This window comes from Zonotrichia leucophrys, chromosome 6 (assembly GCF_028769735.1).
Source record: "Zonotrichia leucophrys gambelii isolate GWCS_2022_RI chromosome 6, RI_Zleu_2.0, whole genome shotgun sequence".
Taxonomy (NCBI): domain Eukaryota; kingdom Metazoa; phylum Chordata; class Aves; order Passeriformes; family Passerellidae; genus Zonotrichia; species Zonotrichia leucophrys.
In genome coordinates this window covers 26,082,101-26,107,110 of record NC_088176.1, presented here as the reverse complement: position 1 = coordinate 26,107,110, position 25,010 = coordinate 26,082,101, and the positions used below count along the sequence as shown (strand labels likewise).

The following is a 25,010-nucleotide window of genomic DNA, read 5'->3' as shown; positions in this document are numbered from 1 at the left end:
GAAGGGGAAACAAAGAAAAATATTATGCTTTTTTTTTTCATTTTGGAATACTAGGCCAGCATTTTCATTCCATTTGACTCAGTGTAGAAAGATGCATTGTTTTTTTATATCCAATGTCTGCCTACTCATACATCTGAGTATCTGTGTTATCTCAAGAGCAAAAGGCAGCTTTGGAAAAGGTGGAAGTGCTTCCCCTGCTTTGCAAGGGACAGCCTTGCTCACACCAAACTGGCCCAGGCAGATGCTGGCACCACCTTCCCCTCTTTCTCCCACCTGACTCTGATTGATCCCCACCACCAGGCAGCGTGCAAACAATGTCACAGTGCTGTAAGATTTTTACCTGCATGGGTTTGTCGTACCAGCGATTGGCCCCGTTTTTATGGTAGCCCCCTCCATGCAGCATGTGAAGGGCCATGTTTGTGTTGCTGAGCTCCACCCCAGTGGGGCTGTCCAGGCACACCAGGCATATGCACCGTTCAATCATGTCTAGAGAGTCGCGGTTGGTGGAGTCTGGGGATAGAAGAGTGAAATGTTCACATCCTCTTACCTCTGAGTACAGCACTGACTGGGGAACCCTCTGCCTTGGAGAGCACTGAAGATCTGACCCTGACCCTGCAATGAGCTGCTGTCTGCAGAGCTTCTCTCAGCAGCAGATCATCTCAGTGCCAGGGAACACTGTACCAAGGCATTAATTCCTGTGTTAACTTTTGTGACTCTGTGTATCTCTCACATGATTCAATAATAACCACTTTCTTTTTCTGCCTTTCATTTCCTTGAAGTAATTATATTACAAAATAGATCTATTTTACTCTTAAAGCCAGCATTGCTTACTTATTTTATAAATAACAGTTACAGAGGACAGGTGGAAAATAGGAAATTTCAGAGCTCACGCTATTGCTGAAGTATTCTGCTCTGGAACAGCAAAGCTTAGAGTATTTTTGTGTTGTTCTCCATGAAAACCATTTTCAGAACAAGGAACAGCAGGGTCTATGTTGGTTTTGTCTTATTGTATTAAAACCCTGTTTTCTGTCCTGTCTCTGATCATTAGCTGATATTGCCTACATCATGTGAGGAAACATCTGTGGATGAGGTTTTGAGTTTTAGGTTTTGAATGTGGTTTTGCCAAAACCATGGGTTGCCATGTTACAGTGCTCTCCTGTCACTACTGCACTGCTGAATAAAATGGGCTTGTCTGAAACTCTTTCTGTTTCTTTTCCCTATCCTGACCCTCTTGCATGGTTGGACTACTGGGTATTTTTACCTTGTCCTCAGTGCTCTCCTCCTTATTTATGGTATATTTATGTGTTTCTCAGTTTCTTTGTCTAACTCAGAAATATTAGAGGGACTCAGGGTTTGTTTGCACTGAGGACCAGTTTGAAGCATAGGAAATATTTAATTATACCACTTCTTACAGTTCCTTATTGAAAAGATAGAAGTGTGCAACCTATAACAAGAACTTGTTTCATTTGAAAACATATAAAATAATTAATAGCTGTTATATAGTTGTTAACAAGATCAAAGGGAAAAGGGCTTTCAAGCATCAACATAAAATTCCTTTTGCTCTTAACAGATCAGCTTTCATCCTTTGGTTTTGCTAGGTTTCAGTGTAAATGTAAACTTGTTTCAGGATGTTCTCAACAAAATATATCAATTCAGATTCATCAAAACTTCTTTCAAGTCTAGGCTAAGTTCAACAAATACATGCTCAATTCAGAAAACTATTTTAGCTGAAAGAATGGAAAAATATTTAAAATTAAACAATTCTGATTTGCAGTTGGAATATGGGGCCATTTCAATATGTGCATGTTTTCAAGGTTTGCAAGTATGTAAAGTGGCTTGATTGTCTGAAAGAACAGCATTTTCCATAGTAAGAAATAATGCACCTTTCCAGAAGGAGTAACATAGATTAGTCAAGAGCTAGAAAAAACCCAGTCACTTGTTACCATCCAGGTTCATTCTTCAGATGCTGAAAAAGAAACCAAATGAGCAAGAAATTAAAAATGTGTCAAGAGAAGGAGAGGCAAGTGATAGCAGTGGCTGAGAAGGAAGAGGGGGAGCTGTGGCCTTGTGCAGGCTGTGCTAGGGTACTGCGTATTGCTGTTTGGTGGCTCCTGCAAGGCAGCATTAACAGCTGGGGGCCAAGGGACAGAGAGAGATGGTCAGCCTCACTTCTTGCAGGCTCCCTGGGGACCTGGTGGAGTGCAGAGTGTGCTGTGTCCCCTTGCCAACAGAAGAGTCCTAGGGAAAGCAGCTGGAGCACCTGCCAGCTCCTACAAAGGCTTGAGCCAAGAGATTGTGTTTGATGGGGCGTGCAGAGAGGTTGCTGCCTTGCAAAATGTGAACGCCAGTGTCCCTTGGGAGTGTCTTCAAAAGCATTCAGAAGCTTTAGAAGAGAGAAGACACATCCCTGTCCACTTGGCTGTAAAGCTTTTCTAGTGTCTCACACTTGCAGGGCTGACTGTAATTGTGGTATTTTTTCATTGATGGTCTGGGTGCATCAGTACAAAAAGGCAGAAAAGATCCTTGTGAATGGAACTTGCCTGGTATACATCAGCTTGTGGTGCTTGCAGACAGACAACTTTGAGGAAAAACAGCCTGGATAGTGATTTACAAACTGCTCCCAGCTTGCTCAGCATTCTGCTTTCTGCTCTTTGATAGGTATATATATATTTCATTGTGGCTGCTACCACACATCTTTGACAGATATGAAGCCCTTAGTCTGACATATGGCTTCAGGGTATCTGGAGTCTAGGTATTACAGTGAATGAAATTAAGCTGTGCCAGAAACAGAGAAGCAGGGGAAAGATGCCTTTACAGAAGGAAACAGACATATCCAGAGGGCTGATCAAACACTGAAAAATTATCATGTGAAGCAGGCAATAAATTGCTTGAGAACTCATGAACCATGACTTGGGATTGAAAATATCTGCAGGAAGAGCTAAAACAAAAGACAGCATGACCAAGCCTAAAGCCTGCAAAACATTTCTTCCTTTCTAAGGCACAGTTGCATTGAATTGGCCAGCCAACTGTTGGCTACTTGGGTTTTTTAAAATTTAGTCTTAGAAAGGAAAATATGAGAAGACAGTTTTGAATCAAATTCAGATGTAGTATGCATGGGACTGTAGCCAGTCACTTCATACACAATTCACTTCCTGTACTTAGGAAGAGCAAGCTAGTTCTGCAGCCTGAAGGCAGTCACAATGCTGAGTGTGTTTATAAATCAGTGACGGCTGGGTTTATTACATTTGGACATTTTCTCACCTAGAAGACCTGTGCTCTACTTGCAGGTCTGTGCAGGCCCATGGATACAACTCCTTCATGGCCTCTGCAAAGCACTGCACAGGTTTTCTGTCCCAGAGCATTCTGTCTTGCTTTGCCCAGCACAGACCAGCTGTGGAGTGACCCTTTCACCCACATGGCTTCCCAGGTTCTCTTATTTATTGTTGCAGGAACATTTCACCAGCACAGATAAGAAAGGAAAGGGCTGTTAATGATCATATATCCATGTGTAACAGCAATGCAATCACCTACATAGAAGGGCTGTGCTAACATGAATAGTCTGGGAGGGGATTCCTGCTTAGATTAGAGAAGGCTCACATCATGGTGCTATGAGGCTTACTAGTGCAGAATCTGGGCTTTTTTCAGCTGCATAACTGAGTTGTTTGCCTTCTGATTAAAACTAATATTTTGGGAAATGCCAGGCAATCTAAAAACACTATGGAGAAGGTTTTGCTAGTTTTTGTTGATTTTTCTTTTTGTTTTTCTTTTGGATGATATAGGTTAACAAAGATATTTTTGCTGGAAGTTTCAAGGCATTGGCTGTTATACTTAGTATGTCATGAAAATAAATTATTAGATGTTCACCTCAATTTTCATTATAATAAGTTATTTTTTGTCTCCTCTTTTAAAAAGAAATGATGGGAAGAGGAGGGGAAAGCTTAAAGATGAGACTACTGCTATATAATATTGCTGAAATAATAGCCAGGACTCTCTCTGTGTGTATCTGTAGTAAGTTCTATAAGAACAGATAAACTTGAATAAGAAAAGGGGAATCTTCCTTAGGAGGTTAAACTTATTTTGAGACTATTGGCAACTCTTGTATATTCCAGGGCATTAGTAAAACAGCAATATTTTCTGTGGCATTGCTGAACTGGAGGTAAAAAGATGAGTTAATGTTTGCTTCTGGATGAAAAGGTAAATACTTATTACATGTAAAATGGCAAAAAGAGGGCATTTTTATCATTTAGCCTCAGGGTAATATACATAAGGTGTGATGTGACGTGACATGATGTGATAGAGGTTACTAACCCTACCCTTTATTTTTGTCTGTTTCCAAGTGTGACATTCAAGTCCATAATCTGAGACAGCTAAATGCTGCCTGTTGGAAAAGAGAGAGAGAGCAGTCCCCAGATAATAACTGGTGCCATCTTTCCTACATAGTTAAGAATTGGTTGAATCAGCCCTGGTACCTTCTCCATTGATTAGAGAGAGTACACAACTAGATTCAATAGGTGTTTAGCTTGCAGCTGCTTTTGTTGGATAAGATCAATAATATCAAATAGTTGCCAAAAGCTAAGAGGATACATCATTCCTATTGGTACAAAATGATTATAAAGAAAGAGACAAATCACAAAATCTGACGTAATGTAATTTATGCAATGAAAAACAAAGAATGGAGTGAGAGTTATTACATGGCATAACACTTAAACATACACAGCCAAAGGGTCAAGCTATTTCTGCTGCTCCCCTGGCAACACACATCTTACAGAGTTTCCTACTGCTGGAAAAATTCAGCAGTGGGGTTGCACATTCAGTCCTGTGTTTGCTGTGATGTTTGCTCTCAGCAAAGAAAGGCAGTGATGGTGAGGAGGAAGATGATGAAGAGAAAGCTGGGGTTGCTGCAGCTAACCTTTCATAAGGGTCATCCTGGCCTCTGCCCACTCTGTTCTTCCGTCTGTTGTCAGCAGGCCAATTGGAGGCAGCATTTCCTCTTCATTCTCTGCCATTTTTGCTATCTTTTGTAACTGAGTGAAAAGATCTCCCTCACTGAGACGACGGAAATTAATGACAACATCCAAAACAAAAAACTGCAAAAAAATTACAGAAGTCAGAAGATCAGTCAGAGGTGGGTTGGACCCTTTGTGGTCCAACATTTTGCTGTCACCTGGGTAGGTGTTGAGGTGCTCAAGTCCTGCCTGGAGAGCCAGGCCTGCATGCAATGCACCACAAAACCACTGGGGAATGAATGGCCCAGGACTCACCTCTCCTGTGTTTTAACACCAATGTAAGGCCAGTTGCCATAGGGGACTTATATTGTGTGTGGGACTCAAATAAAATACACACTATTTGAATAAGCTTTAAAAACCTTGGAGAGATAAAATCAGACAGTATGTAAGTAATTTTCATGGTATTATTTGTTTAAACATAACCTAGAAAATCTAGAAAATTTCCTGTGCTTCCTGGAAAAGCAGAAAGCACTTCACTGGAAGCTACTTCCTCATTCCAGGAGCACCTATGGGCATGGCTCCAGTACTGCAAACAGTCAAGCTGTGCTAGAAGTACTGTGCCCAGGGAACAGACTCTGCTGCTCCCTGGTAATTACTGGTTGGGGCAGATTCACTCTAACACTTCAGTATTTCTGCCTGCACCTGTGCTAACTTCCTCAGCCATAGCTTAGGGCCCCTACATGGTGTCTACACTATGCATAAGTGTGATGGTGGTATAGTTGCCATGAACTTGACTGTGCCAATACTTGACTGTCATGGGAAGAGCATTTCCAGCAAATGCACTCTAATAGAATTATTTTTTCTCTGTGGTTTTATCACTGTTTATTAAACGTTTTTGTTTGAAAGAGAAAGCAAATAAATTCTGCCACATTCCTCCTTTCTGCATCACTGTACTTGGAACATTATGTGGTCCAAGGACAAAAATGCTGCAGAAGCATCTTTTAGAAATATCAACTGCAAATGCTTGGTAAGAAGTGATCTCATACATAGCACACTAATTGCATTTCTGAACAGAGATTAGATTAGGCTCTTCTGGAGTGAATTTAAGCAAATTAAGAAATATAGAAAGGTATGAAAAACGAAAATGAATTTACCTGATTGTTACAAGCAACAATGATGTGCTCTGGTTCTGGCATTACATTGCTTTTCTGGGCCACGAGGGTATCTTTGGTAGGTCCTGGAAGACGATAGGAAGAAAAGAGTCCATAGTATTGCTTCATGCAGAGAGGATGGCCAGACAGCTGTCCACGAGAAAAGTCAGTAGGTAAAGCATGGCTGCAGAGAAAGAGAAAAACAAAGCCAGAGGAAAAGAGGGGAGGGAGACAGAAAGGAAAAAAAATCTTATCTGTCCTTTGTTCTGTTACAATTAGATCAGGTATAACACAAATTGAATAATAAAATGAGATTACAGTATAAGGGAAATAGATGAATTCCCATACCAAAGTTAAATACATCATTCCTGGCAGCTTCATGCATATTCATTAAGCAATTGCATTATCATCTAGTGGAAATGGAAATAGCAGGTCACAAGCAGCTTTGCAATGAGCATGGGAAGCCTGACTAGCTGGGACCCCAGAAACCTGGCAGGATGGAAGTCAGCAGAACAGCTGGGAAAGAGCAGCACCTCAAAGAAAGGTACTGATGAAATTCCCTGCAAATCACAGCAGTCATGTGCTGTGCTGACTGGTTAGAGTGTGTGTGAGAGGGCCTTCCTTGACAAACAGGAATGACTTGGGCAATGACTTGTTTTCCACAGGTCCTCACTTTTGTGCTAATTTTCACTTAGACCCATGGAGTAATATGTGCTGAAAATCTATTTTTTTTTTTTATTGGAAGGTAGGTGAAACCAGCATCTCTTTAAAAGCTTCTTTAGTGGCCAAGGGGAAAAAAGAAGAATTATCACAGCCACAATTATGATTATGGATTGTAAAATACCCCACTGACACTGCAGCAGGAAATAAGGGTGCTGCTGGTCAGGAGAGGCTGCAGAGACCACAGGAGGAAGAAAATCTTACAGTGCAGAGATTTTCCTTCTGCAAAAGAGGACTAAGCTTCCAACTTGTCAGACAGGGGGAGGGGTAAAGAAGCAGGCAAGGAGGTTTACTCTCATACAACTTATGAGGGGTAATATTTTATGCTACTTTATTTTGGTCAACCATGACTTTAGAACTGTTGCAGTTCCCAACTCTCAAATTCTCTGTATCACTTATTTCCTTGTACAGGTGCATTATACATATATGATTTGAAGAATCATGTATTTCCCCAGTGTATTTATTCAGAAAGTAACAAGAGCATAAGTAGCTTATTTTTCTAGCTACTGAACCAGCCTTTCTGTGGTGAGACTTCCCTCCCTTGCTGGGATGTGTTATTTCTCTGTGGGGAGGGAGGTGGGACAGTGTTGTTGTAAATGGTGAGTGCCAGCAGAGGTGTGCAGGCTGTGTAACCACAGTGCTGCTGCCCTTTGGGTGTGGGGAGCACAAGCTTCTTCTTGTGTTCTCAGTAACTCTGTTAGGCAAATTGTCTGTGCCCTTTTGGGCTGCACTGTGCCTGCCAGAGTGATGACTGCCACCCATCAAAAAGGATCCTTCTTCAATCTGTTACACTGCAGGAATACAGCAGAAAGGGTATAAAATATTGCTGAAGCACTTGCCCTGAAGCAAGCTGGAGCCCCAGCCCTTCCCCATGGGGGAGAGGTGCAATAGAGCCCAGCTTTGTACTGAGAGCAGCCTCGAATCAGAAGCCCTGTGGATACTCAAGCTCTCCTTCCAAGCCACTTACGTGTCCAGTAAAGCTTTGTAGTCTTGCACTCCTGAAATGAGATTGGCAGCAAACCTGCAAAGAGCAGAGAGAAGTGACATCAGTCTTTTGTCATTTGGCAACACTGGGCTGTTTCTGGGAGACAGAGGATAGCCTGAATGATTGATGACAGCATAAGGAGAGAAAGTCTTCAGGCTTGGCAAGAAGAGCTCCCTGCCCCCACCCAAAACCTAAATTAATTCATGTCAAGAGAAATATGAAATCCTGGAGACAGTCCCTTCAAATGGTTAAACAGACTACCACAGGAGGAAGCCTGAAAGTGCTTATTTAGAGAATGGGAGCAAAGACTGAATATTTAATAGAATCCTCACATGGGTTTCAATATCAATACTCATAACCTGTCCAGCATTAGAGTACTTCCTGTCCTAAGTAGATATTTTTCTGCAGAGCTGTGGACAGGTGTATTTTTCCTGACATTGTCCGTTTGCACTGTGTCAGAATGGGAGGCTTTGAGAAAAAGATTTCCTTGTTAAAGCATGTGCATTAGAAAATGGAAAGTGGAGGTTTTTTGAAAGCTGTGTGCACAATAAATTTAGTAAGTAATGAGTGAAAGCATTTATAGTTATGTTTAAAGTAAAGTAAAAAGATGCATTAGCTGTCTATGCAAAATGTTAAAATAATGCATATTTGTTTTAAGGTTCTGGCTGTTTTATAATAGCATAAATTCACATGCAGTTAATTATTTCAGTAATGAGCAGCTAGAGAGTGCTAAAAGCAAAGAGGAAAATTGCACTGTATGAAGGTAGTTTTTTACTGTTTTAAAAAGGAAGAATATTTTTTCAGAGACTGAAGAATGAAATCCTGTTTTAAGGGTGTCTGGAGAGGTATATTCTGTGCTTGGCTATGTGCTTACCTTCTCACTTTTTAAATGATAGTAATTGCCTACAACAGCTCAGAGTAGAAAGATCAGTTCAGAGTTGGGACTGATGGGCCTGAAGGAGGCAATGTTCTTGGGGAAGAAGGATTTCTGAATTCTTATTCTTAGATCCCCTGGGTTTCTGGTGCCCTTTTGTGCATCTGAGAGGGACAATTTAATGCCAGCGTGGCCTTTTCAATTTGCAGGGTGGCTACGAGTCATAGTGAAGCCATGTTAAAGATTATTTCCCTTGAAACTCTGTGTCAGAAATTAGTAGGTTTTTTTCATCACAAAGTGGTTTACTTGAATCATGTACAGTAAAAAGCTTTGTAAATATTCCTTAAAAATACAAATCCCTTGGCATTTTTTTTTCATGCAATGAATGTAATAGTAATGACATCTTTCTTTCTGAATATCAGTATGAGTTACCCCAGAAGCACTGTCCTCAGTCAGGCAGCCTCGTAGGAAATCACTTTAATGGCTACAGCCCTTATTTTTTAATGAAAGTTGATTGTCTTTTTGCAAAAGCCGTACATTTAAAATATCCTTTCATTTAGCAAAAGCTGCAACGTCATAATACATTACCTCAGCTGGTCGTTTATGTCCTTGAAATGCTGGCGAGCAAAGATAATTGCGGGGCTGGAATTGACTGGAAGAGCCAGGCGGTTGTTGAGGTACATGTCATCCAGCCAGTAGTGAAACACCTGAGGAGGGGGACACAACGTCTTAAAGCTGCCACAGCACACAGCAAAGCAGGGTGAGGGGACACTGCCTGGTGCTCCTGGTGTCAGCCATGGGCTCTGATTAATGGAGCTGCTGAGCATTTTCAGCCTGGGCTCTGTGACCTCAGCTCGGCAGAAGTCAGCCGCAATTCCATAATCCTATTTCTCAATCAATGGCAATTTACAGTGCGTTCCATTAAAAACTACACAAGCCTCAGATTGTGGTGCTTTGGGTATTTTGTTGTTTGCTTCTCTCTACAACCAGAAAATATTTGAATACAACATGTTAACTCTTGCATAGCAATTAGAGTATGTTTAAGAGAGGGCCAGAGTTTTACCAGTGATGGCTTTTCTCAGGGGGCCTCAAATATTTGTGAATGATGCCAAGATGCTCCATTGCTAACCATCAGATATTGTCCTGTGGCAAGACAGAGCAGGAGAAGAATTTCCCAAGCGTAATGGTTCAGTTCTGCAGAGAGTGGCACGTGGATAGGGCCCCTGGAGAATTCCCTTTGTGTCCACTGACACAAATGCAGATTGCTGATTCTTGACCCACACAGGCACACATTAAATTTCTAACCATTTTTATTGAAAACATGGATGAACAGTAACTGCATTCCTTTATGTCTGAGCAGAGATTGAAGAATCACTATTTGGAAAATGGAGGCTTTCATAAAAATATCAAATGGCCTTTCTAAGAGGGCAGGCTTTGCATATGGTAACTATAAACAACAACAAAATTATGCAAAAATAATTACAAATGCATGCATCAGTTGAAAAAGTTTTCCTCTGAGATATTTCATTGCTGTTAGAACAGATGCTTCCCCCACAGTCTCTGGAGTCTTCAGGGGAACATGCTAGAGATATACTCCTGGCAAGTTAAATTCAAATAAATCCATTTCTAATTTACCTTAAGAATCAGGTATTCATTTTAACAGCCAGTATTTAAAACTGTCACAATTTCAGAAAATGCTTATGCATCCTTCCTCTGTAATTTTCATTCTATAAGTGCTCAAGTGAGCAGATGTCTTCAGGAATATTATTTCTTATCAGGAACACTTTTTAAATGCTGGTTAGTTTAGCCACCGTGAAGTTCTGTGATCACAATATGAAAATAAGATTGGGCAGCACTTAGTTCACAAATTAAGCACTGCTTTTAAAATGAAAGCACTGACAACACTGTAGCCTTTTCTTCCTGACTGTAGCAGCAATTCCATGGAGTTTTTTGTGTGTGTCACACAAAAGGGAGAACCACAATTCACTGACATCAGTAACAAGCCTGCAGGGTTTCACTGAATCCACAGACTCATTTTCCTTGTTGGAAAGGAAGGACTTTGATAAAACTCTAATTTTCAACTGCCATATTCTAACATGGTTAATAAGGGCAGGGTGTGACTTTGTGGAATGGTAAAATCTACTTTAGCTGTGGCTTACCTAACTTGCCTGCCTTGGGAAGCAGAAAGCTGAACTTTTGTAAAGGCAGAGGTCTCAGCATGGTCTGTGTGATAGATGTACACGAATATACATGCGTGTGCATATTTGGCAAAGTAACTACATTGGTATAGCATAACAATGAATGGCAAATAATAGTTCAATTTTAAAAGACTAATACCTATAATGAAGTGTTCCATTTCAGAATAATTGGTGTAAATCAGAACTTTGACTAGACGGCTTTAACATGGATTTTGACATAATTTTAAAAATCTAGCTGCGTAATTTTAAAAATCTATTGCATCTGAAATATTCCTTTGTCAGAATGACCCGTTTGCATTGACCTGCTGAAAGAAAACAGTGATTGCATAGAGAACATCAGAAAGAACTTGTAAATAAGCATCATCAAACAGAGCAATTGCATTTGCTTACCCAGTTTATTGTCTTTTCACTTCTTTCCTCAAGCATTTTCTGCAAGGATTCCCCCAGGCCTCCTGCAATTCCAAATTTCTCCACAATGGCCTTGGTTTTTTTAAATTGCTCCTCTGGCACCAAGTGCTTCATGCACTGTAGGTACATGTGTAAGGTCTGTTGCAGTGGTGGAACTGGAAGTTTTGGCACTTCCTAGTCATTAAAAAGAAATATATATTGGTGAGTAATTCTATTTGTTTCCAATCTGTCCTCTTTTGTTTTCTTATTTTTTTCTTTTGTTACTGATTAATATGTTACATCCCTTTTAAAATGAATTTATTCTGTTTTAGCAGTTGAGAAGCCTGATTGCTACAAATGTACTGTTTGTAGGCTTTCAAATGGATAGAGCAGTGGACTAGTGGAAAATTATCAAGGACATTATTCCTCGGTAAAAATTCTAGAAATCCTAGAATGAAGAGGCATGATGCAAGCAAATACGCTGAGCTAATCTCTAGGAAATCTGCAAATACATTACAAAATAATAAAATACCATCTTAATGTATTTCATTACTAAAGAAGTTGTGATTAACTTTTGGTTAGTAAAACCATGGGTTAATGCTTGTCTGGTTGGTAATATGAATGGTTATACAATGACAGAAGTAGAAAACATGCAGGTCTACATGTTTATTAGTACTGGTTATGTACAGTCCTCAATAAGCTTGTACTTTACCCTGCCAAACCTCTGCTGTCAGTCAGTCTGGAACCCCCCTGGAAGGCTTGATAAAATGTTTCCATTTATACTTCCTTTATCCTTACCCTGTTTGGAGCAATAGTATCTGGGAAGAAAAGAGTTCCATGCTGTCCATGCAATTAAGTTTCCTTTGTTTTTAAATTTAGAATTACCCAAGGGAAGTGTAATTAGTAATTTAAAAGCCAGAGCAATTATTGGGACACACAAGACTTTGAACCTGGTTAGCATAAGAAATTTGATCATCAGGATGCCTTGGCAAGAACAAACAGAACTTTGAGGATTAAATCAAGACTAACTGAAGACCAACTGAATCAAGACTGACTAATGAAGACCAACTGAATCAAGACCTACCAAAAAAGAAAATTTCATCAAGACTTCTGCAAATAAGAGATATTGTAAAACGTGTAAGTTTGTTTATGTGATGATTAAGCCAATCAATGTAGTAAAAAATTTCTAGCCATCCTAGAATTGTATATAAGCATATGTAGTTCACAATCAATTTGGATTCTGACCAGCTGTCAGTCTCCCCATCTCTCTCCATTGCTGACAACTGGTGCTCCAAGTGAGAAGGAACAGCCTGTCTGGCTGCAATCAGTGAGCCCCTGGCACTGATCGTGATGGTGAGAGAACCGTGTTTGGGCCAGGCTGCCTCACCAAGAGAAGCCCTGGAGGGTATCACAGATGCAGCTTGTTTGGCATTTCTTAAGGTTCCTGATGTGAAAACCCCTAAACAGTCCTTCATAAATATCAAACAGGGTCCACAAGTGCCCTATGTGCAGTTTGTGGACAGATTAAAACAAACACTTGAGCAAGAGAAGCAAGAGAAGTTATCAGCAAGAGAAGTTATACCCAAATTGGCCACAGAAAATCCCAATGAGGATTATAGTCACCTTTTGAAATCTTTGCCTTCTGAACCTGAGGCCACTTTACTCCAAATGATACAAGCATGCAACCACCTGGGAACAGCACAACACACCATGGCAATCACCCATCAAGTCATGGGGCAAGGCATAGCGGATGATTTTGCTGTTCTGAAATTAACCCCTGGAAAACAGCTGGTTTGTGGGGAGTCTGGACACATTAAAAGAGACTGCCAAAAAGCACAGAAACCCAAAGCCCCAGGTATATGTCCTCGCTGTTGGAAAGGCCTTCACTTTGCTAGTCTGTGCCGCTCTAAGTTTCACCAGAATCGCCAGCCTTTACAGGGAAACTCATCTTGGAGTGCAGAGCAGCACTGCACAATACCACAAATCCCACAGCTGACACAGCAACCAGGAGCAGCTGCCAACTTCCAACAGCCCTGCCCGCTGGACAAGTGTCACTGACCTGTGTGCAGCCACCCCAGGCAGCACAGGACTGGACATATCAAACAATATCACAGTAACATTACTCAGTTCATCTGTTCATTTGCCACAGGAGTTTTCTGACCACTGGAACAGCATATGCATGCTTTGATCACAGGCAGATCATCCACCTGGATAACAGGGTTGTTTGTTCTCCCAGTTATTGACTCTGACTCCCTTGGGGAAATTAAGATCATGGCTTGGACCCCCAGCTGCGCTGTGTGGTCCTGGCCAGGAGCCATATAGCCCAACTCTTATTTTTCCTGGCAGCACCCCTATCTGCACCCCCAATAGCTGAACAGTGGGGAGGGGAGTTTGGCTCCACAGAGGTCCCGCAGATTTTTTGGACACAACGTATCCAAAACATCTCAGTGTCCCACGTGCCAATGCAAAGTGACTCTGAAAGGCAAGGATATAATTTTAACAGGACTCCTTGGTACTGGAGCAGATGCAACTTACGTCAAAAAGGGAATGGCCCAGTGATTGGCCATTACTGTCTGTGCCTCGAGTGCTCTCGGGCGTGGGTGGGAATAGTCAAAGCTTGCAAAGACAGCACTTGGTGCACATTGCAGGGCCTGAGGGGCAGATTGCCACAGTTAAACCTTTTGGGCTCTCTGTCCCCCTGGTTTTGTGGGGGAGGGATGTGTTGACACAGTGGAGAATTTTTATGCATTCAGACTTTGTATAGGAGTCATTGGGAGCCTCAACACCCTCCACCATGGTCCCTGGCTGAAGTGCCCCAGACACTTTGAACCATTGGAAGGAGCAGGCCAGCTATCAAAGGCGACACTTCTTACTGACCTAAAGCCCTGAGGGACACCTTGCCTTAGTCAAACCAGTTATATTTCTAGTTACTTGCCTTTTTAACTACATATTTTCTTGTGAATTTTTCAGTACAGCTATTTAGAATTATATAATTTTTTTTTATTGTTTTAGCCTTCAATATTTATATCTCATTACCTTTATTACACCAAATTTAAATCTATCATACAAGCAACCTTTAAATGCTGCTGCAGGGGGTGCAGCCTCCACTGCCTGGCACCAGCCAGCATGGTCTAACCTGCACGGCATGCTGAAATTATGGCACATCAAAATACCAACTGATGCTGCATACTATCCCAACTCTATTACCATTTACCTTCTAATTTTAGTGATTTGTGATTTTTAACAGGATTGTTACTAGAAAAATTCAAAGGTGTTTATGTAACAGTGGTGTCTTCCTACATATTAGTAACACAGCAAAACTGCATAGTTCACTGAGAGTAATTAGATAAGTCATAAATTCAAGATTCTTTAGATCACATTCAAGACGAACTTTGAACTTTATTTGTAGTAGTTATTTGAGACTTAACTAGAACTAGTACATAAAACTCCACTGTCAGCTTTATTAAGTGCTTACTTTTTACTCCATAGTTTCAGTGAGGTCATTTTATTATAAATTTTTCAGAACAGATGTCATATAACAGTTAAACATCAAAGTAAATGAAAAATTTCCAGTAAATGAAAAATTTTCAGTAACTTTTTTATAATAATAGAGTTTAAATAAGTTAATTCTTGTTAAGATTAATTTTTGTTTAATCTCAGTGATGTTAACTTTAACTTCTTTTAAGTATATTTTTGTTATGTTTTACTGAAGTTAATTTTTCGTGAAGTTGATTTTAAATTTTGTTGAATTATACCTGTTTCAATTATAAGATATAATTCCTTTACTATACAAGTGAATAACACAAAGCCTAAATGAATTTTGTCAACATTTGCTAATTTAAATTATGAGATAAAACTATTTTATTATAGAAATAAGAACAACTTTTGCTACTTTATTTTTATAAGTAGTACTGAAGAATGAGTTAAAATTTCATATTATGACTGCTATCAGTTGTGATCTGTTTAATGCTTTGTTTTACTACTATTTAGCTAAAGAAAATATGACAAAGCCAGCTGATTCACAAACCTTCACATATTGTTGTATAGCTATTTGTAAGACATATATTATTTTTTAACTACTATTACTAAGAGGTTTTTAAAATATATTAAAGAGACTCTTCCAGTTAAAGCCTGGATCCTGGCCAGGTCCTAGACTTAACTAGTAGAGAAATAGACCAATAGAACCAAGTGTTTTCAACATCAAAACTATACTCAAATAATTCTGAATTGCCAAATTTGGACCTATAATGGCTAAACCTCCTTTTAAAGTGAACTTGGAGGGCTTAACCTCCAAGTCCTCATGTTAAAATTACATTAAAAATGAAGCTTGCCAATTACTACAGAGTCTAAGTAATACTACAATATTTAAGAAATTGATAGTGCATTATTTTAAATCACCATTCTATTTTTCATGTGCTGCTAATTGTAGAAATTATTTTATTTATTTTTACTTAGTATAAGTTTATTGTTTTTACTTTTATGTTTATTGTTTTACTTTTATGTTGCCTTTATAATGAGAAACACACATACTATTCAAAAACAAAAAAAAGGGGGGGGGGGAATATAGCTCCTCCAGAACTTTACACTAATATTTACACACACACAAAAAAAAATTAAAGCAAAGCAAATCAAATTTGACACCTTGCCCTCCTGAAGCACCCTTGGAACCCCAAGAATTAGAGCCCCTGGGTTCTGTGAAAATGGGTTTGTGTTAATTTTAAATACACAGAAAAAATCAGTCTAAATGTTACTCCCTATAACCTCGTGTATAAGAATCAAACCTTTTGCTGCAATTACACTTCTTGCAATGTTTCTAAATCCAGTAATGGCCCCCCTGCAGCTGCCATCAGGAAAGTTTTTAGTTTATAAAGATCAAGCCTGAGCCTTTAGTGGCTAAGGATTTTAGCTAAAAGATTCTTTTTAAGATAGGTAGGTATGTGATGATTTTCAGAATAATTGTATTAATTGTGATACCTCGCTTGTTTCCATGTGTGCAGAGATAAATTAATAAGGCCATTTAAGGAGTGGTTTTGGTTGAAAAGAGAAGAGAGAGATACTGGGACAAACAAGACAGATGGACTTTGGACGTGGTTAGCATAAGAGCTGTGATCATCAGGATGCCTTGGCAAGAACAGACAGAACTTTGAGGATTAAATCAAGACTAATTGAAGATTAAATCAAGACTTACCAGAAAAGAAAAGTACATCAAGACTTCTGCAAGTAAGAGAAGTTGTAAAATGTATGTTTGTTTATGTGATAATTAACCCAGTCATTGTGGTAAAAAATTATTAGCCATCCTAGAGTAGTATATAAGCTTATGTAGTCCCCAAGCAAATTGGATTCTGACCAGCTCTCAGTCTCTCCATCTCTTTCCATTGCCAATAAGCAATTTTGGGGGCAGTGGGAAAAAAAAGCAAGGAGGTAATTCAGGAAGACTGGCAAGTTGCAAGAGGCTGTGATGCTCTAAGTGTGGTTCCTCAGGGAGAGAGCTGTGTCACCTAGTTGAGAAATGGTCAATCTAATGCAGCTATGCTTGCCCATTAGTGATTAGAGTAGGCCATAAACTCTTGGAGGCTTTGTTTTTCTAATTTTATTTTTGCCCATCTCCTGAAATAGGAAATGTTCAGATTTTTTTGCTAGTTCCTGCTGTAATGGACATTCATTTTAGTAGGATTGCAGTGTGATTTTGGGTGGAAGAAAGGATTAGCAGTTAGCTGTCCCATCTGCTGCTCAGAGTTAGTCCAGTGGAGGGAGGGAGGGTGTGGAGGAAGTGCTCTGAACAGCTGGCAGGGACTGGGTGTCCTCTGAGCTCAAGTACCAGCTCTGCTCTTTGACATCCACAGAAAAGTCAGTGATGCATTATGTTCCCTATCTAGAAACCAAGGATTTTAGATACTCATGAAAAGTGTCATAGGACTATCTGTTTTTAGTGGAAATACAAATCCAGTTTAGCCTATCATACACCCAGAAATAAAAGAATAGCAGTTCTGCTGTTTCAAGGTGTGTTTAGTCAAGACATATTTCTTCTGTCATTGATTTCTTGGTCATTGAAAATGAATGTGCTAACTAGTATTTCTTTTTGATACCTGGCTTTGGCCCTATCTTTCTGGGTAAGGTTCCTGTGCAGTTCATGACTCTGCTTAGGAAAAAACCCTGGAAGCTGACTATTGACAGGCATGCATACCCAGCACCTTCTAAACAAGTCTGAAAATTAATCATATATGATAGCTTGATAGTGCTGTACTAGCATGAATAATTTCATGCCATCTCTGACTTTGCAGTATAAAAATATTTGTTGTATAATAATATTTAATTTACTGTAATTCTTCAGAGGATGTTGGGAGAAAGAGTTTATTTGGATATGAGAAGCACTAGTGTTAGATCAAGGTTTCTGGCTATAAACTGTTGCAGGATAACTGGTATTCCCTGAAATGAAGAAATTTGGTCTAGAACAGAGCTTGGGTTACAATTATGATATTAATTTACAGAATTAAAAGTTGTCAAGTCATTTTTCCTTTTTGTTTTCCCAGAAAGAGTTACTTACTCTTTCATCTTTACTGCATGTATCTTTCTCCTTCTTCTGCATGTTTTTTTCTAAGTCAGGCATTCCTGCATTTCTTTTGGTATCTTTCGTTGAGGACAGAAATTGAAGTCACTTGGGGGTACTTAGGGAGCCTGATGCCTCAGTTCTGGAAATAGAAAAGATTTAAAGTCCTGTCAGTACTCATTATTTATAACCAAAATGTACGAGGGGAGTATTCCCTGTGCAAACACACACAGAAGCTTCAGAATGCAAACCTGAAGAGAAATAGAAGTACAACATTCAAAGTAGCTAAACTGAGCCCTGTGGAGATTGCTCTGACATTCTGTTTGTCTCATTTTGCTATAAATTTATTTATTCAGAGCTATCTGATGCTCATAAAAGGTCCCTTCTCAGCATGGTTTATTTTGTCACTGTAATTTACTTTGCAATTTATTGTGGCATAATCTGCATGCTTTGTATTACTGTTATATGTTAGCTGGAGGAAACAGGGGACTTTTCTTTGAATGTACTTATGTAGACACAAGTAATAGTCATGTTGCAGTTTTCTATATTAGAATCTTATATTTCCTCCCCTTACCATTTTATATGAAAGCACCACAGCGTTTAAATGTATTTTTCATGGCATTGCTCCATGGGTACAGTGAGGTGCTGTGCTAGAAGATGGAAAAAGGAGCTTGATGGAGATGTGCCTTTTCCCTCTGCAGCCTAAATCTCACAGGGTACCAGTGCTTTGGGGCATGGGTCTGGGGGACCCTGTGAGCCTGCCTGTGAAGGCTGTGGGAGGACTGACAGGGGTGCTGTACCCTGGGTTTGAGCTGTTTTGTAGAGCAGTCTTTCAAATAGCATATACTTATCCAGGGAGATGGCTTAACCTGCTAAAAGTCACAGAAGTAATCTGTGACAGAGCAAGTACTTCCACTCGTGTCTCTCTGGTACTGTGCTTATCCTGGTTTCACTTCTAAAGATGCTTCTTCACTCATTTTCTGTGCAGGAATAGGCTATCTGACACGCATATTTCTTCTGATCTACTAGTGATCACACCAAGTATGGTCCTTCAATTCTGACAGTACATAAATACAGCTAAAGCAGAGGGAATTTTTTTGTTCAGTCAGGTCTTGATGGATTAGAGGTTTTTTGGTTTTCTTTTAATTACTTTGCACTGTGTGTATGCAAAATATAAAATACAGCATGTGTTGACTATGTAGAAAATAATATTTTTCTGTAATCTTTGGAATTATTACATTCAGGGCACTGAAATTATTTCTACAACAGCTTTTAAGAACAATTGGGATTATACTCTACAGTGCATGAAAGTGAGTTGAAGAGTTTTGTTTAGCAATAGGCAGAGATGGCTGTGGATTATTCCTCTGCTGAGGAATTAGCTTGGCTTTTGCAGCCTTGCAGCTTCAGCATGGCTCTGCCAATGTGTATGTGGTCACTGACACCTTGTGTTGATCCCGTCCTGCACTGGCTGTCAGTGGGGCCATGTACTGTGGAATTGGTTGTATAAGGTTGAGAGATGTCCCTGGGGCCCTGCAATGAGCCACACAGCAAACTCGTGTTGATCTGTCATCTGCTTACAATTTCAACCCAGGTGAGAGATAATGTCCCTCAAGGAAAGGCCACACTAACTCGCTGCACTGCTCTACTCTCCCTTGTGTGCTGCAGGGTTCATCACTTAGCTGTGCACTCTATTTCTAAAACACAGGTTCAAAGCACCTCAAATAATGCACATCCTGTAACTCTTGGCAGACTGTTGGCTAGCCCAGTTATGGGCTGACCTCAGCCCCCCACCTGCATTCAGAATACAGAGCAGCCATTTTGTCTTTAGAGCCCCTCAAACTGTACTCCCTTAAAGGAAAAATCCTGCTGGTATTCTTTTTGCTGGGAATTTTGTTCTTTCTTTCCTTATGCTTTTTTGTCAAACTGCAATATGGTGTCACGCTGACTAAAAGTCTGTATTGGCTCAGTGTCTCTGGGAAGTGCTACTACTAACAGCCCTGCATATCTGTAAAAACAGTGTGATAAAGAGTTTGGAGGTGGTAGCCTAAACTGTGCTTTTCTCTGTTGCGGGGATGAACGGAGGCTTTGTCTCTGGTTCAAGTGCTGACAGCTTAGCATCACACCCAATCCTGTATTTGCTAAATAAAGGACAAGAAAACTGACACAGGAGAAAATCCTGCAGAAATTCAAGATGACTTCAAAGTTGCTCTCTAAAAAGCTGTGAGGTACATTGTCAAATTATTAGGCAAAATAAGAAAAAAAATAATCCTAGCTGTTTTTATTTACAGCTGGCTTAGCTGGAGGGCCAGGGTGAGCGGCTTAGCACAGTGCCTGCGAGTCACAGCAGGCTGGGGAGCCGGGTGGCCTTCCCCACAGCTCAAAGCAGCAACTCAAATCCATAACAAAAGGCACTGATCTCTCCGTTAGCAGATAGCAGAGGAGGACTAAAATAAGCCCATGTGCTTATACTTGAGTTCTCCTGACATGATGGACTCAGGAGGCAGCTTGCAGTATATGGTGTTGTTGGGGCAATACATTCAGTCCCCATCCATTCATCCTCACTCTCAGTGTTATCAGGAGGATAAGCTTTAAAGTTTTCAGGAACCTGTGCCTGAAGTTAAGGAATGAATGCGTTGTCAGGAGTACACGTGTGAAGCGCGCACTGCCGCGGCAGAGGACATTGCGAGCGGAGCCCGGAGCCGCCCTGTCGCCGGCCGTGAGCTCCCTGCGGGCCGTGGCAGCGCCGGAGCGGTCGGGGAGCGCTCACGCTCCACCGGAGGCTGCCGGCACGTCCCGAGCCCTTCCCAAGCCTCAGCCCCGAAGGAGCCCTTTCCCTCCCGAACCGCCCGTCTCGGCGGGACGCTCGGGCAGAGGCAAAACGTGCGGTCCCGTGGATGCCGCCTAATCCGCCGAGTTTGGCGAAAGGAGCTCGCTGGGCTCCGCTCCGCGGGACCGGCCGGCCCCGCTCCCGCTCTCCCGGCCCCAGGCTCTCCCGCAGCCGCGCCGTCGGGGCAGCGGCAGGCGCGGGGCGCACAGCCCGCCCGCCCCTACCTGCTCGTCGGGGAGCTCCGGAGCGGCCGCCGGGCGAGCTCTGCGAGTCGCGGCGGCTCTGTCCAAGGTACCGCCGCCTTCTCGGCGGCCAGGTCCTCTCTGGGTGGGGGCGTGCGGAGGGCGGCTCAACTCCGCCGCCGCTGGCTCCTCCCCGCCCCGCCCGGCCCGGCCCGGCCCGGCCCGGCCCCACCGCCCCTCCCGCTGCGCGCAACAGGCGCTGCTCCCCGCCCGCTATGCCCAGGGCCGGCCGTGTCCCCCGAGAGCGGGCGGACGGGCACAGCCGGGCTCGCCGGAGCTCTTACGGCCGTCGGGGTCAGCCTCGGCAGAGGGGAGGGCAGCCCCGAGGGGATGCTGTGCTCGCAGACCCGCGTTGCTGCAGCGGTTGTCGCCAGTGTCTAGAATTGTCGCCGTGGGGCATCTGCGGCTCCTGAAAGCTCGGTGACCAAACGGGCGAGCGGCGCTGCCAGTGGCTGCCGGCACCACGGCCGGGAGGGGTGGGAGCCGCGACGGGGCGGCGGCGGTCCCGGGAGGAGTCCGGGTTCTGCAGGAGCTGCCGTGGCTCCGGAGGCAGCAGCGGCCCGGGGCGGCAGCCTGGGAGAGGCTCCGCTTTTGCCGCTTACCACAAAGAGGCGGCTGCGGTTTAGGGAAGCGGATCTCACCTCCCGCCACGGTGGCCACTGCTCTTTGGCCGAACCCCCGTGCCAAAGCGCCATCCCCCTGTCTTCATGAGTTTTGCGCCGCCTGAGCAGCGACTCGACCGCCCCGGCGGGAGTTGCGGAGCCGCGCGTCCCGCGCAGCTCAGCGGAACCGAGCGGCCGCTGCTCCGCGGCGCCCAGATCCCCAGGGGCGGGCGGGAGCCCTTTGATAGGTGCCACGGCTCTTGTAAATGTCTTTGTACCCCTCTTCCGATTACCAATAATTATTTTTGTTTCCTATTGGGTTAAGAAATAAAATAAACGATTTTATTTTATATTAAGAGAAATTTATAGGGCAAATTATGCAGTCTTGTTCCCTTGTGAATGGATCGAAGGTTTCCACTCTTTGCAAATGTTTGAATTAAGCATTTCACCCATCTTTTGTTTTTGTTTAATCCCTGTCGAGTCACTGAGGTGAGTGCTTTTTAATTCGGGCAGCATTTAGCACTGAGAAAGGCACTTTCCAGTATTGTACCTCTAATTGCTGGAGATGTATTTTTTTTAAATATTAGAAGATTGAAATTAATTATTGTGGGGAATTAAAACTGAATTCACATGAGAATTCAAGGAGCTGATTTTAAACAAGCAGTAGCAGGGTTGCAGTGCGATGTTGTTTGCTCAGACCCGTTATGTTGTGAAGAATGAATGAGAACATTTTGTACTGGGGTTTTCTCCTGTGCCATTTTGGTAGCTAGTGAGAATTATGCTCTAGGAAATTGTTACTTTAGGGGTTACACTGAGCACAACCAGCTCCCTCCCTCAAGGAGCCCTCAAAAACAAAACAAAAGACAATCAATCCCCTTCAATTCTGTTTATTCAGATCATATTATTCTTGTAACTTGGACTTCAACATAATACAGCATATTGCACTTACCGGAGAGCAGCACAAGAGAGAAAAAAAAGGTACAATACTTCAGTTTATTCCCAGGGAAGAATGAAATGAGACAGCTGTTGCTCTTCTTAAATATAGGAAACCAACTGAAAGTCTATATGTACACAAGATTTACTAAGTCCCTGAATACACAATTTGAAATTTTACACATACTTTTTTGCTTTTCTTGTAATTTTTACAGAGATATACAGTATGTCACACACAGTTTCAGTTTGAGAACACTCTGCACAATTATACCCCAGCTATAAAGCTGTTGGGTTTTTTGTTTTCTTTTTGGCATTGTTTTGAAAGATCCCCTCAGATTCTGCTAATGATTACTCCAATATTTTTTCAGTATTATCTCCCATTTCCTACCCCCTCCACTTTGCTGGAATGCTGAGGGAAATACTGATTCAAAGTAAGTCTAGAAGAAAGCCGTTACATCATGACAAAGGTTAAACTGTAGATATTGCACGTCAGTACAGAAACATAATGCAGTAACATTTTCCTCCCCCTGCTTTGCCTCTCTCCCACAGGTCTCTCCTTGCTCCTGGGTCTGGGCTGCATGGGGGAACCTAACTGTACTCATAGTCGGATGAGTCCTCCTCAGACACCCCTTTCAGGTCTCTGTGGTAAGAGCCCATGCCATTCTCATCCATCTCGCCCGCTGGCTGGAGGCTTTTGCCCATGCCTTTGCGCTCCTCCATTTTGATGGTGTCGTAGAGTCCCTTAGGTCCTTCTTCAAGGAGGATGTTCCTCTCCGAGTGAGAGGGTTTCATTTGGCAGACATTTTTGAGGAGGAGAAGGACAGGGGCATAAAGCACGTTGGCAAGCCCCATGCCTAGGTTGAGCTGTGCAAAGCCCATGGTGTGCACAATCTGGCCGGCCACGATGGGCCCCAGGGCATATGCCACACAATAGGAGATGTCTGCAATGGCATAGACGCTGCCATAGACTGAGACGTGGCGCACGTCCACCAGGAAAGCCAGGGTGGGCAGCAGGGCTGTGTCCACCAGGGCGATGCCAAAGCAGATGCCACAGAGGGGAATGATGACCTGCCCGAAATTCCTGCAGGCGGGCACCAGGCAGGAGCTGGCACCGATGATGGCCATGCCCAGGGCCCCGTAAAACCACTGCAGGTGTGGGTAGGCAGCAGCCAGCTGGACGGTGACGTAGACACCCAGCACGTGGGGGAAGAAGGCGGGCAGCCAGGTGAGGCCCACCTCCCACTCGCTGGCCCCCATGGAATCCTTCATCCAGTTGGCGATGGTGGGCTCCAGGAAGGCCAGGGGGATGTTGCAGGTGGCCAGGGCCCCTGCCACCACGGCAATGTAGGGGTCAATCATGAGGCGGTGTATCGGGGTGCCCACTGGCATGTTGGCCCGTGCCCCGGTGCCACCGGGCGGCGCCAGGACCAGCAGCATCAGCCCGTCGAGGAGGCAGACGCAGGCCAGCACCAGGAAGGGCACCCGCTTGCCCGCGAACTCGTAGAGGACGCCGCCGAAGGGGGGGGCGGCCAGGCTGCCGAAGGAGATGCAGGCCAGCGCCGTGCCCAGGGCGCGGCTCCGCGCCGGCTCCTCGGCGTAGCGGTCAGCGATGAGGGCGATGCCGGCCGTGTCCGCAAAGGCAGAGCCCAGCCCCTGCAGGCTGCGCGCCGCGAACAGCGTCGCGTAGTTCTCGGCGAAGGCGAAGGTGGCGGTGGAGAGGAACAGGACGGCCAGCCCGGCCAGCAGCGGTGCCTCGTAGCCCACGCGGTCGATGAGGGTGCCGCTGAGGGGGTTCACCAGCAGCTGCAGCATGGCTTTGGAGGCGAACAGCACCCCGATCTGCACGTCCTCGTTGGTCCCCGTGGCCGGCGGGTACCGCGCAGGCAGAAGGCTCCGGTTGCCGCCGCCGCTCCCGTTGCCCCCCGCGGGCGCGGACGGGCCGGCGGTGCCCCCGCCGCCGCGCATAGCCGCGATGTAGTCGGGGATGATGGGCACGATGACCATGTAGAGCATGTTGTCCAGCAGCAGCGCCACGCACACCACCATCAGCAGCAGCCGCCGCTGCCGCCGTGCCTCCCCCATGGCGGTGCCCAGCCGCCGCCGCCGCTCGCCCACCGCCTCCGAGAGCCGCTCCACGGCGGCCCGCGCCCGGCCCGCGCCCCCCGCCTCCGACATCGCCCTCAGCGATGCCCTCAGAGCCGCCGCCGCCCCGCCGCCCGCATGGGGCACGGCGGGGGCGGCCCCGCCGCCTCGGCCGCCCGAGCCGCCGCCGCTCACCTCCGGGCGGCTGCCGTCAGCCCGCGCCGCCGCTGCCAGGCGGCTCCGAGGGGCCGGTCCTCCATCACCACACTAATAAGCGCCGCGCACGGAAACCCCACCCGCCCCCGCCACCGCGCCGGCCCCGCCGCTCGCTCGCCCGCCCGCACTCCGCGCCCCGCCCCGCCCCGCCCGCTGCACCGCGCCGGGGACGGAGCCCTGCCCGCCGCGGTAAGGGGGCTGCGGGGCGGGAGTGCCGCTCGGGCTCTCCGCCCCGGGGGTGTGCCTTGGGGGGCGGTGGGGATGCGGCACCGCCCCCGAGGCGGGGGCTCGACGGCGCGG

General features: G+C 44.2%; 2 protein-coding genes across 2 annotated transcripts in view; both read right to left on the bottom strand.

Annotated features, from left to right (window-relative positions):
* The window catches only part of CHAT (choline O-acetyltransferase), a 38,091-nt gene extending 17,108 nt beyond the window's left edge, over window positions 1-20,983 (bottom strand). The window contains exons 1-8 of the mRNA XM_064716820.1: window positions 20,860-20,983; window positions 17,806-17,950; window positions 11,265-11,456; window positions 9,265-9,383; window positions 7,785-7,838; window positions 6,101-6,281; window positions 4,910-5,087; window positions 341-510 (exon numbers count right to left, since the gene is read on the bottom strand). Coding sequence (XP_064572890.1) covers window positions 341-510; window positions 4,910-5,087; window positions 6,101-6,281; window positions 7,785-7,838; window positions 9,265-9,383; window positions 11,265-11,456; window positions 17,806-17,868 — 957 coding nt within the window. The 5' untranslated portion in view covers window positions 17,869-17,950; window positions 20,860-20,983. The remainder of the gene's footprint in view (window positions 1-340; window positions 511-4,909; window positions 5,088-6,100; window positions 6,282-7,784; window positions 7,839-9,264; window positions 9,384-11,264; window positions 11,457-17,805; window positions 17,951-20,859) is intronic.
* Window positions 20,984-22,350: 1,367 nt separating this feature from the next.
* SLC18A3 (solute carrier family 18 member A3) lies at window positions 22,351-24,734 on the bottom strand. Its single transcript, XM_064717284.1, has one exon. It carries the CDS (start codon window positions 24,585-24,587, stop codon window positions 23,001-23,003), a length of 1,587 nt encoding a protein of 528 aa, XP_064573354.1. The 5' UTR covers window positions 24,588-24,734; the 3' UTR covers window positions 22,351-23,000.
* Window positions 24,735-25,010: the final 276 nt, after the last annotated feature.